Source organism: Empidonax traillii, unplaced genomic scaffold, assembly GCF_003031625.1.
Source record: "Empidonax traillii isolate 1590-97213 ecotype Southwest subspecies unplaced genomic scaffold, ASM303162v1 scaffold1126:size462002, whole genome shotgun sequence".
NCBI classification, from domain to species: domain Eukaryota; kingdom Metazoa; phylum Chordata; class Aves; order Passeriformes; family Tyrannidae; genus Empidonax; species Empidonax traillii.
The window spans coordinates 292,117-307,761 of record NW_020956319.1 but is presented as its reverse complement, the minus strand read 5'-3'; the positions used below and the strand labels follow the sequence as shown (position 1 = coordinate 307,761).

At 51.5% G+C, this 15,645-nt stretch overlaps 1 protein-coding gene and 1 long non-coding RNA gene across 2 annotated transcripts in view; one reads left to right on the top strand and one right to left on the bottom strand.

The window, feature by feature from the left end:
* Positions 1–9,412: 9,412 nt before the first annotated feature.
* On the bottom strand, positions 9,413–11,881 carry LOC114068786. The gene is made up of 3 exons (XR_003573670.1): positions 11,666–11,881; positions 9,968–10,074; positions 9,413–9,819 (listed from the first exon to the last, which is right to left on the bottom strand). It is a non-coding gene; the product is annotated as an uncharacterized LOC114068786 (long non-coding RNA).
* Positions 11,882–12,860: 979 nt separating this feature from the next.
* CTPS1 (CTP synthase 1) overlaps positions 12,861–15,645 on the top strand; it is a 19,897-nt gene continuing 17,112 nt past the window's right edge. Inside the window, exons 1-3 of the mRNA XM_027905157.1 lie at positions 12,861–13,077; positions 13,454–13,624; positions 14,255–14,355. Of these exons, the coding sequence (XP_027760958.1) occupies positions 12,912–13,077; positions 13,454–13,624; positions 14,255–14,355 (438 nt within the window). The 5' untranslated portion in view covers positions 12,861–12,911. The remainder of the gene's footprint in view (positions 13,078–13,453; positions 13,625–14,254; positions 14,356–15,645) is intronic.

The window sequence follows — 15,645 nt, the reverse complement described above, 5'->3', positions numbered from 1 at the left end:
GAAACACAAGCATCTCATCTTGAAGACTGTGCCTTCTGCTGGGCAATAGTCAGGGGTCACCCAACAGTCAGAGTAATTCAACAGTCAAGAGGTCACCCAACAGTCAGACTCAACCAACCCACACGTTCTGGCCTGTCCCTTATCACAGGTGTGGCCTTGGGGCTGCTCAGAGGGTGAGTTATGGCAGGACAGCAGTCATAGCACAGCGTGGGGACTCTTGGATGGTACTTGGGGGTACAGGAGACAGGACAAGGAGCTGAGTGGGTTGTGTGAGGGCACCCATAGGAAAAGAGATATGGGCTGGGGTCAAGAGAAGGGTGTATAATATGCAGTTCCACCACCACACAGTCATGCAGGAAAGGGAGTGTGAGGTCAGTAAAATGCAGTCAGGGCCATAGCACAGAGACCTGGAAAATCAGGATTTTCATTCCCATAATCCTGAGAAATCCTGATTCATCTTGAGGGAGGGAGTCAGAAAAAAGCAGCATTGAGAGGGAGCTGCAGTGGCAGTGAGATGAGGCTCAGGGACCACTTGCAGTTCCCATCACCCAGTTGCTGTGCCAGTGCACAATGGGGCACTTGTTTCACAGTCACTGAGACACAGATGCAGAACTTCAGACTGGGGACCTGGAGAGAGGTTTGGTCTCACCCTCAGTTGCTCCAACCCAAGTTCTGTGTCACTCCCTTGGGAATCATCAAGGCTGAGGCTGATGAGATGATTTCATCACCTGAGCTGAGTCTCAAGTGTGTCAAGGTTTTCATTTCCCTCTTTCTGAAGAAAAAACAGTTTTGGATCATTCAGATTCACACAGCTGGGGATGGTGTCTGGATCTGTGGCAAGAGCAGCGAGACCTTTATGTTGCTGGAAGGACAACGCAGTTTTAGGTATGAAATGCCTCTTGTCACTTTGAATAATGTACTCTCTACAAGGACATGGGATTTAATGCTGACAAAACACCTCTGGGGTCAGCTTCACCTCAAACACGTGAGTTACCATGGTAGAGATCTGGTAACTTCCAGGTGTCTGCTCCTTGCATCCAGCTCCTTAATAATTTAGGGATGAGGGGGGAAAACAAAGATTAAAAAATTGTTTCAAACAAAATTCTGTAGTTGATCTAAGAAAGGGAAAAAAGGGGGCTTAAAAGAAGGCTGGAGAGGGACTTTGGATAAGGGCCTGGTGTGACAGGACAAGGGGGAGTGGTTACAGACTGACAGAGGGCAGGATTAGGTGGGATATTGGGAAGAAATTCTTCCCTGTGAGGGTGGGGAGGCCCTGGCACAGGTTGCCCAGAGAAGCTGTGGCTGCCCCTGGATCCCTGGAAGTGTCCAAGGCCAGGCTGGATGGGACTTGGAGCAACCTGGGCTAGTGGAAGGTGTCCCTGCCCATGCTCTCATCAAGACAAGATGGTCTTTGAGGTCTCTTCCAACCCAAACCCTTCTGTGGTTCCAGGATTCTATAAAAATGCAGACCTGCCTCTGCTCCCTTGTCTCACGACTTTCCTGCTACCATATTGCTGTTCACACCAACTTGAATAAGACCAGAATGAACCAGAAAAGGTTAGAGATAATCCTGGCAAGTTTTTGGTTCTACATGTTATAGTTCAGCAACTCAAATTTAACCAAAGTGCAGTTATTGCCTTCCAGCTGCATTACACCCTGCAGCTCCAGTGTGCACAAATGCACTGAGCAAAGACTAAAATCTCTCTGGCTGTTGTATGATTTTGAGAACAGAAACTGAATATCTTCCTAGGCCACCAAGAAAAATGGCAGAATCAGATCACAACCAGCTGCAGCTGCAGAACCAGGACACGAAGGAAAAAAGGCTCTTCAGCACTTTTGCTTCCAAAGTAAACTTTCTCCCTCAAGCTGAGCAGAACAGCGCTCAGAGGCCTGCAAAAAGGATACTGATCCCTCAAGTTTCCAGCAGCCACCACTCCAGGGATTTTGGAGGACGTTGATGGTATTTAGTTGTTTACAGGACTGAGTCCAAATGGACTGGAAAGCTCCGACTCTGGGAAGCTGAGTGATTATGTTGTGGTAACCAGCAGAATGCCTCAATTAATTCCTCAATTAAATCCTCAATTAACTTATCAGATGTAGGACAGGCTGAGCTGGACAAGGCAGTTGATGCCTCAGCAGAATCCTCTGCCAGGCTGGAAGGAATGTGGAAATGATTCAGGATTAAAATTCCTCTGGCCCATCCAGCTTGCCCCAGTGCAAGCACAGCAGGACCACAGCCCCAGGCGGTGGCAGGGACAAAAGCTGCTCTCTGATCTGCCCCCGTGGCACATCCCCTGCTCACTGCTGGACTCTTAAGGCCATGCTCAGCCTTATGCTAGAGAGATCAAGAGGGAGAGATCAAATCAAGATGTCAGTGGTTCCCCCTGCGGTGAATATTGCTGAGTTTACACTCCCGATGTTCCCATGGGCCACTCGCTGCTCCCTCTCTCCTCAAACGCAGGCGATGGGATATCTGCAAACCAGCCAGGTGTGCTTGCACAGAGCTCCCCTCTCCTCCTGACCCAGCTCCTTGGACTCCTCCTGGCTGAAACCAGTCAGTCCTGTACCCTCACACCCCGGGCTGTACCGGGGTGGTGTCCGGCATGAGGAGCTCAGTCCGCAGGTACCGCCCCTCTTTTCACACCTTCAGCCCCTCTGAGCTCTTTATGCTTTCATGCCTTTGGGTTTGCAACACGCTCACACCTCTGCTTCTGTCCCTGTGGGCAGGAATGTTCAACAGAACAAGCTGGAAGCCTGAGCTTGGCTGCAGCTCAGCAGGAGAGAGCACCCAAACCCTCTGACTCCCCTCGAGGGTTTCTTCCGTAATGCCTCACTTTGTGCAGTGTAAGAAATTGAGGCAGAAATTTGTAGCATAAGTGTGTGAATTTTTCTTTATTGACGGTTAAGCAAAACCAGTATAAAAATTAGCTGTGAAGTGGCCTCTAAATGAAAAACCCATTTCATCTCCATCAGCCCAGCAGAAACAGAGTGCAAATGGGTTTGTGTCAAGAATGCAAATGGTTTTATTACAGGAGTTTTGATTGAATTAGCTAGAAGCTCAAATTATCTTGCAATTGAGTTAACTGAAAGTCACTGTCTTTCTCACACATTTCATAAAGATTTTAACAAGCACTTTCAGAAAGGTTTGGTGTCTTTAGGGCTGTGTGATCTATGAGTGATTTGTCCTTTTCCATGAAGTGCCTTCTGAGCAGCCCCACACTGACTGTGTGACGCTCTCATTACCAACCAACAAAGCATGTATGCACCCAGGAAAGGATTGAAATCCCTCAACTTTTTTGCCCCTTCAAAATTAGAAAGTAAATGGCAGAGCAGGAGGAAGAGGCCACCTGCACAGTCAGGTTCAAAGTGTAGCAGTCCAAAGAAATCAGTGTAGGTAACAGACATTTCAGCCTGGCAGGTACCCCTTAAGTGGCTGTCCTGTGGGGCTGCTATCACCCTTTGGGGTGGGTGAGGGGTGTCACTGCTGGTGACAAGCTGTTCACAGGCACTGTGCTGCTCAGTCCTAACATGTGTTGTCCTGCACCTGCAATGACACAGCCACAGGATGTTTTGTGTTTGATCTGGAGGCTCAAAGCCCACCCAGCTCCTGAAAGAACCACCCCGCTCCTGCTGATCCCCTGTTCCTGTTGCAGATGGAGGGTGGTTGTTAGAGGCAAAGGTTTTTGTCGGATTTCTTTGACTTTGGGCCCTGACAAAAACACCCCACCCAATGGTGAGCCCGTGGGTGTGCCCGTGGAGCTGCCATCCCTCTGTGTGGGACAGCAGACCCATGCATGGCTTGGGCAGAGCAGGAGCTCAGAGCTCACCTGCCCTGGGAGGTTTCCTCGCCAATTCAGCTTCACCTCTGTAGAAACCCATCCAAGAACCCCCCAGGGCATTCTTCCTCTCTCAGTGTTCAGTGTCAAGCTGCATTTCCTTCATTCTCTGTCTGGAGCCTTTGTTCCTCTCTTCCTCTGCCCCAGCTTGCCAGAAAGAGACTCACAGGAGTGATGGGACCTCATCTTTCTCAGCCAGAAACACTGGCCTGGAAACAACTCTGCCTGCACATTTGCTCCCGTTTTCTCCAGCCCTCTGCTCATGCTGGTGTCCTCTCACACCAGCTCCTCTGTTTGCTTTGCCCTCTGTCAGTGGAGCTCCTTCTGCGTGTGCTGAGCCGTTCTGAGCTGCTCTCTGGCCGAGGCCAGGTCCCAGGGCTCACACACATCGCTGTGCTGGCAGCACACACTCTTCTGCTGATGATCACATATGCTCTGCTCTGAAAATGGGAGGAGGATTCCACTGTTTTACAGGCAAGAAAAACCTGAGGGAAAGGGACCCCTGAGAGAGTCTCTGTCATCTGTTCTCTGAATGACAGTGATCTTGTCAGATTTGTGTTGTGGAGTGGAACGGGGAGATCTGATCTCACCCCTTAACTCTGCCTGAAAGCCTGTGGGGCCTTCAGCAAAACACTGAGTGCCTTCGTGCCTGGATCACAGGATCACAGAACCACAGAATGGTTTGGGTTGGAAGGGACCTCAAAGATCATCTCATCTTGATGAGACCGTGGGCAGGGACACCTTCCACCAGCCCAGGGTGCTCCAAGCCCCGTCCAACCTGGCCTTGGACACTTCCAGGGGTGGGGCAGCCACAGCTTCTCTGGGCAACCTGGGCCAGGGCCTGCCCACCCTCACAGGGAAGGATTTCTCCCCAATATCCCACCTAATCCTGCCCTCTGTCAGTCTGTAGCCATTCCCCCTTGCCCTGTCACCAGGAGTCCTTCTCCTTCCTTTTTCAGACTTGTGGGAGAACCCAACATTCCCCCAGAGTGGTCTGGCTGATGCTGGTCCCTAAAAGGTATTTCCTGCACCTCAGTACCCGTTTGCAGCTCCAAAATTTCCCCTGTATTTTTGGGACAAAGCAGCTCCCTGTGCCTTGAGAACTGAATCCCACACTGAGGTGAGACTATTCCCAGAGGAATAGGAAGGCTAAAATATTCTCTGGTTATGCAGAAATCACCTTTGCCAGCAGGCAAGTGTTGAGTTCAATCATTACAATGCAAATATTGCCAGTATAGGTGTAGAGACAGGAACAGAAAAATGAAGCATGTGGACAGAGCTTTAGGTGAGCTCCAGCTGGGCTGTTTCCTGTGATCAGTGAGCTCGTGGAACACTTGCAGTCATGTGGCAGAGCAACAGTATTTAAAAACAACTCCAGTCTTTGGCACATCCACAAAAGCATCCTGAATTAGGGACAGGTGTAACTTCACATCCCCAAAGCTCCTCTGGCATTCTGGTGTTCCCTCCCAGGGTTTCCTGGGACACACAAGTCTGCTGTGGATGGTGTCACCTGATTTACCAGCACTGGTGGCCTCTGTGTGGGACAACCCAGATGTGACCAGATGGCTCCCAGTCCCCACGGGGGGAGAGGGCTCAGCTTGGAGTCCTGGCCTGGAATTTGTCATTCAGTACTGGATATCCTGCACATGGTCACACACAGACCTTTCCTGCAGCACATACCTCAAAATGTTCCTCTTGGATCAAGGCTGAGATGTGATGGGAGCCAAAAAGGTGCTGGGGGAGCGATAAGCCTGGTGTATGTTTTAATTCAAGGAAAAATGTCACAGAGGAACACATTTATTCTTTTCTCTGACTTTTTCATTGAGGATATGAATTGTTTGGGAGAGATGTGACCCCTCCACCTGTGTTTGGGCAGTGTCTCACCTCCTCCTCTGGGCCTGGCACTCCTGGCTGGCACAAAGAGCAGGCACTAAAGTAAACCTTGGCCACACTCTGTTTATGTATTGTACACTGCAAATAACGAGGCCAAAACCTGTTTAGCCTCTTGGCACCTCGGTGCTTTGCTGAGTGTTCCTGCCCTGCAGAGCTCTTGCTTCAGATTTGCTAAATCTGACCCTTCCTGAGTGACTGCATTGCCTTGCCCTGCACTGACCCCTGTTCTGTGCCTGGCAGTGACCTTCTGGTCCCCAAGCAGGTCCCCCCACAGCAATTCTGCCCATTTACCACATGCCCAGACAGACAAGCTGTCCTGCACTTCATCACAACAGCAAGACATGCAGGACTGACAAGGGCACAAGTAGCAGGGATGGCTTGGGTTTGCTTGTGGAACCTGCAGGCACACCCTGCCATCCCAGGGTGAAGTCACCTCCACAAACATTCCTGCAGGTCTCTCACCTCATCCTTCCAGCTCTCAGTACCAAGCCTCTTCTTGAAAACTCAGTTCATTACCACGACCACCACAGAAGAGCAGCTCTGTGAGATAATTTTATAACATCTCCCTCTTGCTGTTAAAAGGAGAGGGAACAATTAGTCTCCTTGGTCAAGAAGAACAGAAGGTGTTACCTGACAGCAGATAAAATTTGTCTTGAAAATACAAACCCAACAGTCAGCGCATGAAGATTTGGGCTCTGGTCTGAGAGATACCAGAGAAATCCCCCAGATGGGCAAGCTCCCAACATCAAAGAAGCTGAGGAAAATATGGAAATATGACAGGCTAAAAACATCAGAGGCAGCTGATTGAGTGCATACCCCAGCCAAGCCAGCATGTTCTCTGTGGGCAGCATGGTCTCTTTTCCCTACACCATTCTTTTTCTTGAACAGCTCACTATGGAGTCCTTGTCCCAGCTTTCCATGGTCACTCCCAGAGGCACCTTACCAGGCCACAGGACTCGCAGGCCCATCACAGCCCTGCGGATTGTTGGAAACCTAAATCTCATGGTTCATGTAGCGGGGCCAGGCAGCTCTCCTGGGAGCAGAGGTAATTAAATTTTGCTCAGTCATGCAGGTAGAGAAACAGCTCTTGACTATCCTGCCTCTTGTCCTTGCACGCCTCTGTAACACCCCGTGCATGGCAGCTGGCCTTGCCTCTCCAGAACCCATGAGCTGGAAACCCAGAGTGCTGGAGGAGCTGAGGACACCCCTTAGGCTTCAGATGGTCTGTCTGGCCTCTCTTCTCAGAAAAAAAGGTGTCACAGAATCACAAAATCACAGGATGGTTTGGATTGGAAAGGACCTTAAAGGTCATCTCATTCCATCCTTCGTGGGTAAGGACAACTTCCACTAGATGAAGCTTTCCTGGCAAAGCCCCCTCCAGCCCCTCCTGGCAAAGCCCCCATCAGAGAGGGAGACTCCATTTTTAAAGGAAAACATCTCATTCTGTGTCATTCATCATATCTGCATAAGTCTTTCTGTGAACATGAGGGGCTGCAGCTGCACCCTCACCAGCCTGGCCAAACAGTGGCCAGCAGCTCGACCAGCATCTGTCCCCCCTGTTTGTGTGGAGGAGATGCAACCCTCACCCAAATGAGGGACCCAGGACAGTGCAGGGTCAGCCCCTCCACTGCTGGACAGTCTCAGAAGACCACGAGTCACCAGCAGAGTCAGTAACGAAACCAGAGAGCTCTGACAGCTCTGTTATTGTAGATAAAAAAAGAGTGTCCCAAAAGGGTCAGAATCCTTGACTCCAGCTTAGACGTGAGAAATTGAGGCACAGAGCAGTGACATGACCTCCCAGGGCTGAGGACAGAGCTGCTCTCACTCCAACACTCCATCACACTTCTTCTGCACCTGTATAATGTCTTTTCCCCTCCCACCACTCCTCTGGTGATGCACTGTCCCGTTCTCAGCCAGCTCTGCTCGCTGCTGTCTCCACGTCAGGTCACAGCTCTCTGGCCAAAACACTCCCTTCCTGGTATGGGTGAGCTCTGCAGCACCTCAGTGAGTTCAGCTCCTTGTCTCCCAGGAAAAAGACAGCTCTTTGCCACGGAGAGAAAGAAGTAGATAGGAAGGGGCCTGAAGGTGAAAAACCCCTGCCTGAAAGAATCCAGGGTGCATGCGGTGCTCCAGTCCCCGGTCCTGAGCGCGGCTCTGAGGTCCCCACGGTGTCACCACCGCCTGGCTGCCTCCTTTGTTACTGCAGAAACTCTTTTACTGGTGCATTCCACCATCTAGTGGAGATCTCTGGAGAGGACACACGCCAAGGCAAGAGGGCAAGAGCTACCACAGAACACAGAACCACGGAACACTTAAGGCTGGAAAAGACCTCCAAGATCGTCAGGTCCGACCTTTGCCCGAATCCCACCATGTTCACAAACCATGTGATGAAGTGCCACGGCTGCTCGTTGTTTGAACACTTCCAGGGACAGTGACTCCACCACTGCCCTGGGCAACCTGTATCAATGCTTCACCACTCTTATAGTGAAGAAATTTCCCCTAATATCCCATCTAAACCTCCCTGCTACAACTTGAGGCCATTTGCCCTCCTCCTGTCCCTGTTCCCTGGGAGCAGAGTCCAACCTTCCTCTGGCTCCATCCTCCTGTCAGGGATTGCAGAGCCAGAAGGTCCCCCCTGAGCCTCCTTTTCTCCAGGCTGGGCCCCCCCACCCCCAGCCACTCCTCATCTTGTGCTGCAGAGCACTGTGCATGTACAGTGTGCACCTCCTTCACACACCCCTTGTTCCTCCCTCGTTCCTACATTATTTTGTATCTTATTTAAGATCTGCCAAGACCCTTTGGTTACTCAGGGTAACCTGGGGTGTTTACTTTGCACTTAGACAAAACCTTGATCAAGTTCAGAGCACAAGTGTAGACTTGTAAAGGATTTGAGCACTTTACACAAAATCTGATTAATCCTGCACATGGAAACCTCGAGGAGCCACACACAGAACATTCACAGAGAGTGTCCTGCAATGTGGAAGTGGGAATGGACAGTGTTTGCCATTTGCCAGTGACTCCACATTGCCCCTGTGAAGTTTAAATCAATCACGAGGTGAAATCCAGTGGTCAGCACACAGTGGAAACCAACTGTGGAAGAGCTTCACCAGTGTGTTCCAAGGCCTGGCTGGCACTGCATTGGCTTTGCTCCAAGTGCTGATGGGAATTGGTTAGGAAGAACTAAAAAATGGAGATTATTACAGTCATCTCTACAGAAGACAGACCAGCATCATACCTCAGGTAGCACCCACCTGAATTGCTAAGAATGAGCTTCCACTCCAAACCACCAAAGAAGCCTTTTAGGAGACATTTGGAACTATTTAGAAGACAGCAGGAACTATTTCATCACCGCTTCAGCAGCCACAGAGTAAGAACTGAGGCTGAATCTGGAGTAGGGCAGATGTCAATCACCCTCATGTTTTGATTTTTAGATGCCTGAAGTATTCTGTACTTAAAAATCAGCCAAGATGCTTTTCACAGGTACTCAGAGGCAGAGATGCCCACGGCACTTCAGCAGCACATAAAATGCTCCACCTGGAGGTGCCCAAGGCCAGGTAGGACAGGGCTTGCAGCAACCTGGTCTGGTGGAAGGTGAGCCTGCCCATGTCAGGGAGTGCAACTTTTTTCCTGGTCTTTAAAGATGGTCTTTAAGGTCTATTCCAACCCAAACTATTCTGGGATTCTGCGATTCCAAGTGTCCAGTCTGTTCTTGGTGATTCCAACCTGGTCCTGCAAAGCCCTCTGCTGTACCAAGGGATAGGTCAGGGTGGATGGTGATGGTGACAGGGATGTCCTCACCCACACCGCTGCCATTTGGAGGGCATTTGGAGCAGGCACCACTCAGAGGAGCACGAGCTGAAACCCACCCAACCCCCTATGGCTGAGACAGGTGCTAAATGTAATATCAGACACTGTGGTGGTGAGCAACACCAGTAACAATAAAGACAAAGTGTTTTCTCTGCAGTGCTGCCCAGTGTGGGGTGGCAGCCAGCCCACAGAGCTGCCAGACTTCACCATTAAGGAAGTTACTCCAGTCAGGACACTTGCAGCCTCCTCTCAGCACGGTCCCTCCTGAAGATGACAGTGTGACCTATTGCAACAAGGTTTTGAGACTGGGATATCAGTTCAGGCAGTGTTTGTGGGACACACCATCTCACTCCACACTGAGCCAACTGGAGCAGCATTTTGTACCATATGGCACGTAAAACTTCATCACCTGCTTCAAAAGCTTTGTGCACCTTTGTCTTCTCCATCTGATAACTCTCCCATATGCTCTTCAGCTGGAGGATAAGGGCCCACAGAAGCAGGTTTGGCCAACCTTTTGCTTGCAGAGCAGGGCTTGCATCTTGCAGACATTAATAATAACCAATATATTAACATAACAACATACTAATGTATGATATAATTTATTATCACTGTTTTTAACACTATACACATGTAACCTCACAATAAACCTTTTCCTGTACCAGTAGGCCCCTGAACAACAAGGAAGTTCAAGTCAGTATTTGAGAATTCCAGTCTATTCATTCCTTGCATAATCCCAGTAACACATTAACATTCCCCAAAGCTATGCCAGTCCTCCCAGCAATGCTTTCCAGTTAATTTGTGTTGTTGTTAATCAAATCCGGTTAAATAAACAGAGCGGATCCATTTCATCTCATTTCACATTTCTGAAAGGAAAATATTCAGGCTGTATTTTACTGAGAGCTGAGAACAGGGCACTGCGAGAGCAAAATTTACTGAGGCAAAATTAAGAGTGCAACACACACAGACACACAGACACACAGACACAGACACAGACACACACACACACACACCTTCCCTTGCTTCTCCTCCAAAAGGTTGATGCAATTTTGCATAAGTTGAGATATTTGTGATCTGACTTTTCTAGGTCACTGTTATTCCACACCATTTAATGTTCACAATAGCTCCCACTGAGTGCAGTTCTCTTCTGAGCACCACGGGATGTCCAACCCCTGAGGCCTCAGTGAGGCACTGAGAGAGGGATTTGTGTGTCCAAAAGGAAATGGTCACATCTAGGTTACACAAACCCCTCCAGGTAAGGACTTGCCTTCAGCCACAAGGCATGAGTCTTATGGCCCACTCGTGAAATGGGAAAAGCTGGGATATCTAGAGCCAGCCCTGGGAGAGCTCAGCCTCTCTGTGCCTTGTTGGGATGTGCCCTGAGATAGGGACAGCCTGAGCACAAGGCAGAGCACAGACACACCCTTCCCTGCTGGGCACTGTCACCCTATCTCACTGGCCCCACACCCAAGCACCAGCATTCCTCAGAAAAGCTGCTGGAAATGTTTTTCTCACTTAGGAGCTACTTGCAGAAGAGAAGAAAGCAAGAGGGGCCCTTCACGGAGGAAGAGATCAGCACAGCCAGCAAATGCTTCCTCCAGAGTGGCACCAGGCCCTGAACTCCTGAGCACACTGTGCAGGTCACTGTGCCAGCAGCCCCTGTCCCTGGGAAAGCAGGAGACAGCTCTGCCCACAGAGCTGATCAACACACAGGGCACCGTGGCCATGGAGAAATGTGCTGGCAGAGGAGATCAGCAATGACAGAATCCACCTCAGGAGCAGGTGATGGAGCTGGGGGGGCTCAGCCTGGAGAAAAGGGGGCTCAGGGGGGACCTTCTGGCTCCCTGCAACTCCCTGACAGGAGTGGAAGCAGTGGCTCTGCTCCCAGGGAACAAGGGAGAGGATGAGAAGAAGCCACCCCAAGCTCTGCCAGGGGAGGCTTAGATTGGATATTAGGGAAAAAATTCTTCACTGTGTTAAGTAAACTTCCCAATCTGACCATTGCTGATACTCTCTGGCAGTCACACTCCCAATGCCAGGCACTTCACCTGCTGGGACTGAAGCCCTTCCAGTGACCCAGCAGAGTCACTGACTCCCCACACACCCCACACTCAAACAGTGAGCTTTCTCACCAGTTCCATCCCGGGTTTCCCACAGCAGAGCCTCAGATGTCTCGTTCCATACAGCAATTTATTCACAGGGCAGTAACACAGAAACAGCTCCGAGCAGGTGCCTCAGAGGAGGGACCCTGAGCAAAGGATCCCTGGGCTTTTATACCCTCCCAGTCCACGAGTGAGCAAGTCCTGCTGTTTCTCCCAAGCCCCCTGCTCCTGTGCCCCTCTCGATGTCCATCCACCTTGCTGGTATCACGCCCTTTGTGCCCTTTGTTACCCCAAAGGTTGGCAGTTCAGGGCCTGCCTCGGGCTCCCGCCCAGAGCTCAGTCTGCATCTCAACCTGCAGCTTGCACACTGATTTCCTGCACCAGGCGTGTTCCTCAGCAGAGGGATGGGCGGTCAGGCACGGCACAGGATGCCCAGGGCAGTGGTGAAATCACCGTCCCAGATGCGCTCAAAAAACCTGTGGACGTGGCACCTGCGGGTGTGATTTAGCGGTGAGCTTGGCCTGACAAGAGGACAACAGTCTCAAGCTGTGCTCGGGGAGGTTCAGGTTGGTCACCGCGGAAATTTCTCCACTGAAAGGATCGTTCAGCCCTGGCACGGTGAAGTTACCATCCCTGGATGTGTTCACAGATGGTGTGGGTGCGGCACCTGGGGACATGTGGCGGTCCCGGCAGCGCTGGGAGATGTTGAAGGTTTAAATCGCAACCCGAACCGCTCCGAGGGCTCTGAGGGAGCAGGGGCGGGGCCGGGGGCGGGGCCATAGCGGGGCCGGCCCCGCCCCCGCCATACTGCGCAGGCGCCGAGGGGCAGCCGCGCGTGCGCCGCGCCGCGCGCCGGCCTCATGCGCTGCCCCGCCGAGCTGCAGGGGAGCGGCCCCGCGCGCGCCCCGCACCGCCCGCACCCCCCCCACCCCCGCAGTGAGCGCGCCCGGCCCGCACGGGTGAGGGTGGCGGGCGGGACCACCCGGACCGTGCGGGGGGGGAGGGCGCGGACCCCGCGGGGCTGCGGGGGGGACACGGGCGGCTCAGGGGGGACAGCGGGGCGGCTCGGCGGGGCCGCGGCTGTGGCGGGAATTTGTGGCGGGAGGAGCCGGGGGGAGCCGGGAGGAGGGGACAGCGCGGACCGGCCCTGAGGGACCGGGGGACAACGGGGACCGGCCGTGAGGGGCGGGCGAGGGAACAGCCCGGGGGTCGCTGCCGGCAGTGTGGAGCCCCACGCTGAGGCGGTGCCCGGTGTGCCGGCCCAGGCGCGGGGCAGATGAAGTACATCCTGGTCACGGGCGGGGTGATCTCGGGCATCGGCAAGGGGATCATCGCCAGCAGCATCGGCACCATCCTCAAGTCCTGCGGGCTGCATGTCACCTCCATCAAGATCGACCCCTACATCAACATCGACGCCGGCACCTTCTCGCCGTACGAGCACGGTGAGTGCCCCGCGGGCGGGCGGCCCCGGCTGGGTGCGGGCTCTGCCGGCTGGTCCCGGGGCTTGGCCTGGAAGGCGTCATCCATCCCTCCATCCATCCCTCCATCCCTCCATCCGCTCTGCACGAACCTCTGTGCCTGCTCCTGGTGTGGCTCCCCGGGCTGGCCAGCGGGGCTGCAGTGCCCCAGCCCCCAGCAGAGATGTGCCTGGGGGACTCAGTCCCCACTGCACTAGTCCTCTGTTGTATAAGGCTTTTAGTTTAATTTGCCACTCCCAAACTTGCTGTGGCAGTCAGAGAAGGCGTTTCTTTGCACTGGATTCTTCCATTTTTGCTGTGGACTGTTTGGCATGTGTGCTGTGCCCATCTGTGTGTGCAGGGGAGGTGTTTGTTCTGGATGATGGAGGGGAGGTGGACCTGGACCTTGGGAACTACGAGCGCTTCCTGGATATCCGACTCACCAAAGACAACAACCTGACCACGGGGAAGATCTACCAGTATGTCATCAACAAGGAGAGGAAAGGAGACTATCTTGGCAAAACGGTCCAGGGTAATGCAAAGCTTGTTTTCTGGTCCTTAGAAATACATCCTGTAGTTCAGTCCTGCCTGGATGTTTTTGTCTTTCATCTTTACTCTGCACAATCCTGCTTGTTGGGACTGTGCTGGATTTGGGTCCAGCTGTCTAATGTAGCCAGTGATAAAGGTGAGCAGACTAATACATCTGGGGGTTGGTTGTAAGCTGGATAAGATGGTTATTGCTTTTGGTAACTGGTGTGTTTTTAGAGAACCCAGAGGATCTTTGAGGATTGGATCAGTCCTTTCCCTTTTTAACCGGTGTCCACAGCTGGTTTGCATCAGGACTTTTACAAACAGTTAAAAACAGAGTAATTCTCTCTGCTTTGAGCAAAGAACAGTTTGTACTTAAATCTTTCAGATTAAAGGGAACGTTCCTTGCATGTGTTTAAATTCAGGCAGGATTCCACTTCCTGCCAAGGCACTTGAAAGTCGCAGCCAAGAATAATCTCTTCAAAAATGCATAGTTCTTTAAAGACACAACCCCCTGCTCAAGCCATATGGGAAGTCCTGGCTGGTGATTGTCAGTAATTTGCTCTGTAATGAGTTAAGAGGGAGAAACGTGTGTGTGGGGGGGCTTTAATCCTTGCCTGGCTTTCTTTTCCAGTCGTTCCCCACATCACAGATGCCATACAGGAGTGGGTAATGAGGCAGGCACGGATTCCTGTGGATGAAGATGGTATTGAACCCCAAGTTTGTGTGATTGAGGTTTGTAACTAATAAAAAACTGATAGTTTTGTTTCTTGTATGGAGCAAACAGAACCATGTGCGTATTTTGCATAGTAAATTTTCTTTACAGAAATGTTCCACTTTGCATGTTATTGAATGGGTTAAAAATCCCCCTTGTTCACTTGACTTACTGGGGCTAATCTTTTGAATTGCAACACTCTCTGTGAGCAGTGACAGGACCCCAGAGAAGGACATGAAGCTGTTTCAGAGGAGGTTTTTGTTGGATCTCAGGGCAAGGTTCTTCCCCCCCAGGCTGGTTGGGCACTGAACAGGCTCCCCAGGGCAGTGGGCACAGCCCCAAGGCTGCCAGAGCTGCAGGAGGCTTTGGACAACGCTCTGAGGGACAGGGGGGGATTGTTGGGGTGTCTGTGCTGGGTTAGGAGTTGGAGTGGATGGTCCTTGTGAGTCCCTTCCAGCTCAGGAGATTCTATGAATTAACCTGTAGAATGAATTTTACCTCTTGTAACTCAATATGCCAAAGTCTGAGTTAATCGTGCTGTGCCCTCTCCTTCCTTGGTGGATGGAGGGAGAGTAGGGACATCTCCCTCTGGAAAGAGTTGTCTTTTCCTCTCAGCAATAAAAGGAACCTTGGAGTGACCAGTTCAAGCATAGACCTGGGACAGGGGATGGCACAAGTTAGTGGTGACAAACCATGCAGTTTCCAGTGTGTTTATGGAATGTTTCTGCTGCCAGAGGAGATGGAGAAGGGCAAAGGCTGAGACTGCTGGGATATGCTAACACAGGAAAGGGAGCTTGTCACTGTGCCCAGGTCATGGTGACTTAGGGCTGTGCCTGCAGCTTGAATGCCAGTTTGTGTGCCAGGATAACAAGCCCAGGTCTGAAGCGCTGAGGAGACACTGTCTGAGAAGGGATGGGAGGCTTCAAGTCTTGTCTTTGTTCCTGCCTTTGTGTAAACACACTATATAGTTCTTAAAATTTAGCAGAACTTTTGCTTCTCAGTGCCACTCATGTTCATAAATCATAATTTTAACATCTAAATCTTTTCCCTGAAGAGAAAGTAGAGGTAAAACTGATGTCTCTGAAGAGGTGCTGCCCCTATCAGAAGCTGTTTTTCTTGTGGCTTTTTGATTTTTAGGGAAATGATGAAGGAAAAATAATAGTTGGAGTAGATTGGAGGCTGTGGAAGTAGTGCCTAGAGGTGACAAGTCCTGGTGCTTTGCATGGAATAGGATCACAGAATATCCTGAGTTGGAAGGGACCCACAAGGATCATCCAGTCCAACCCCTGGCCCTGCACAGACACCCCAAC